The 3,271-nt window shown below is 32.9% G+C and overlaps 1 protein-coding gene across 1 annotated transcript in view; it reads left to right on the top strand.

The window, feature by feature from the left end:
• Positions 1-2,837, top strand: part of LOC106879406 (uncharacterized) — a 109,772-nt gene extending 106,935 nt beyond the window's left edge. The window contains exons 6-7 of the mRNA XM_052965843.1: positions 1,551-1,724; positions 2,739-2,837. Coding sequence (XP_052821803.1) covers positions 1,551-1,724; positions 2,739-2,837 — 273 coding nt within the window. The remainder of the gene's footprint in view (positions 1-1,550; positions 1,725-2,738) is intronic.
• The last annotated feature ends 434 nt before the right edge of the window (positions 2,838-3,271 follow it).

The following is a 3,271-nucleotide window of genomic DNA, read 5'->3' as shown; positions in this document are numbered from 1 at the left end:
TCTTTCTTTCTGCTTATTAAAAAACTGACAAAAGCTGATGATGTCATTCTATCAACGTATGGACGCTGGTTACTCACGTTCATAGTTTACGTTTGGTTTCTGAAATTTTGAATTTTCAATCACCTTTTGTTTTGAACTTGACAAAGACAGACGTACTGTCGAAATGTTGTTCAAAAAATAAAACATCTAAAATCGCACTCTTCGTCTTGACTATTATTATTATTATTATTACTATTATTATTATTATTATTATTATTATTATTATTATTATTATTATTACTGTTGTTGTTGTTGTTGTTGTTATTATTATTATTATCATTATTATTATTATCGTTGTTGTTTTTGTTGTTCTTGTTTTTGCTATTAATTTGATCATTTGGTCTTTATGAGTTCAATAACCACTTTCGTAAGTTTTGATCTTAAAATTACCTCGAAAATGTTTTCCCTCCTGAAAACTTTGTCCTCTAGAGTTCTTTTTCTATTCGTACCAAGTAGTAAACTTATACAAAATGAAAGACATTATTTTAATAAAATAAATATGCTTCGGAAACATGCCAGACGATATGAAAAAATAATACAACAGTAGAAATTAAGGAGTCACAAGAGCTAACATCATATAACTTAAAAACCCTCTAATTTTGGATAGGAAAATTGAATGATATTAAACGATACGTTAATAAATTTGAAGACTTCTAATATCTGTATACATTTACTCAACTAATAATATAATATATATTGATTTATTTTATCTTAGAAATTATCAGATAGATAATTTTCACATGATCAAATATATACTTGATCGAATCGAATCAATATATTACTGGTAGTTATTTTATTGTCTCCGCCAGAAGATAGAAACGTAAAGTTAATATGGACGTGGTAATTATCGAGAACAAAGAGTGACAAAATTATATATTGTAAGACACTGCACTGTTTCGGAAACTAATCTTCCCTTATTTTAATATATATTCGAGAAAATAAACCAAGATAAATACAGTTCACTGACACTCAAGCAAGTTAAACATCTCTGTGGCCTTACATAGATGTTCTGACAAGACTTCAGACTTCATTTTCAAGATCATAAACTATTAAATGCTGCTATCCTTGTTACATGTAATGATTTATTTGTGTAATACTCTGTATTTCAGAACCTTCATACTACATTTATGACACATACATTACTTTCTTAAGTCGCATGAATATGCTAATATAGGAAATTTACGACTGCTATAAGATATACAAAATCATGCTTATACTACAGTGTTTGTATTGTGTAGCTAAATCTTATTTTCTTGTGCAAACATTATAACTGGATGCAACTATAAAATCCTGAATTTCTTTCACAGAGTTGAGTACCTTAGCCGTTCAACTGAGTCAATCACTCAGCCGGCGGATTATTGAGTTTGTGATTTGGTTTTGATTCATGAGTAGAAACATTTTCTTTCTTTGCGTGTGTCAATTCTAAAGAGTCGAACTGGCCATAACTATCAAAATCTGCCATTTTAATACTGGTCCGGTTTATGAATCAGAATTTTTTTTTCTTTTTTCAGATGGAAAAACCAAATATTGCCAATGAAGATCTTCAGGCTATCCAAGATTATTTGCTGAATTTCTTGGCACCAGAAAATACTGATCAAGACAGTCATTACGTGCATTTAAGCAAAATTAATAGCGTGGCTAGTTTTGTAATTAGCATGGTAAGTCAAATTATTATGTCACAACCGGTAGGTGGAGGTGGGGGTTCAACTGGACGAATGTCATCCCCATCACAGCTCCATGCAAATATAATTATTAATTATTAATTAATGGGAATTTTGTGTTTTTCAAAAATTGGACGGCTAATGATGGATTTATTTTAACAATTGAACTCCACCTCACCTCCCGGTTGGAATTTTGATTACGCTCATATAATTACACCGGGAAGAAAAAAAAAGTGAATCCATCACATATGGAGACTTTGTCGAAGAGAAAGCCTGAGTATTATAGATTTATTTAATTCTTTTGAATTCATAAAAACAGAAGAAAAGAAAAAAAAACAAAAATGACTTTAGTAGAAATCTTTTGAAAGAAAGTATAAATTTAGTCGAAAGTCACGAAAAGGAAAAAACAGTAGTAGTCGTAGTAGTAGTAGTAGTAGTAGTAGTAGTAGTAGTAGTAGTAGTAGTAGTTGTTGTTGTTGTTGTTGTTGTTGATGTTGATGCTAATGTTGATGCTGCTGCTGCTGCTGCTGATGATGATGATGTAGAAAGGGGAGGGGACGAGACGTAGGATGCCGAAGTGGAGACAGGCGTTGAAAGATATGTATAACAGATAAGGTAAAGAACACAAGAGACTGGGGAAGGGGTAAGTGTGGGCGTTTGTGTGTATGAGTAAAACAATTAACCAAAATATGAATAGAGAGAGAGAGAGAGAGAGAGAGAAAGAAAGAGAGAGAGGGACAAACGGAGACAGAGAGGAGAGGAAGGGATAAGAGTCATTGAAAAATTAAGTAGATATAGTAGAGAAAACAATGAAACACAATAGAACTGATAAGAGCCACAGAAAGACACGAACTGATAGCGAGAGATTGGTGAGAGAAATGCTGGGAAAAAACTACAGAAACAGAGTAATATAGCAGAGAGGGAGGGAGGGAGAAAGAGAAAGGGGGAGATAGAATTAATAAAAGTAAAGATATAATAAGAAAACATCAGATGAACTAGATATAATTGATTAATACAAGAGATACATTTACAATCAAGTGTGAGGATGATCGATATGATAATAGACAACAAGGTCAAAGGTTACGGATTCGTATTCTGTTACTAGCCCAGCGTTGTATTGGCAGCCAGGGCACTTAGCTTTCAAATTAATCATTCCATTTCAAAGTTTCGGGTATAGAGGCGCAAGGATGACTGTTTTGCTTAACAAGTTCGCTTCGCAGCCATCTATTCGCCGGTCCAATCCAACCACATGTGAGGTCTTATTGGGAAAATTACACCTCTAAAGCGCAACAACATATATATATATATATTCTTTTATTCTTTTACTTGTTTCAGTCATTTGACTGCGGCCATGCTAGAGCACCGCCTTAAAGGGTTTTAATGAAAGAAATCGACCTCATGACTTATTTTTTGTAAGCCTAGTTCTTATTCTATCGGTCTATTTTGCCGAACCAACACACCAACATCGGTTGTCAAGCGATGGTGGGGCGACACACAAAAACAAAGACACACATATAAATACACATACATACATACATACATACATACATACATACATGCATATATATATA

The sequence above is a fragment of the Octopus bimaculoides genome, chromosome 2 (assembly GCF_001194135.2).
Source record: "Octopus bimaculoides isolate UCB-OBI-ISO-001 chromosome 2, ASM119413v2, whole genome shotgun sequence".
Classification (NCBI taxonomy): Eukaryota; Metazoa; Mollusca; class Cephalopoda; order Octopoda; family Octopodidae; genus Octopus; species Octopus bimaculoides.
Note: the sequence above shows the minus strand (reverse complement) of the source record. Positions and strands in the feature narration are given on the sequence as shown.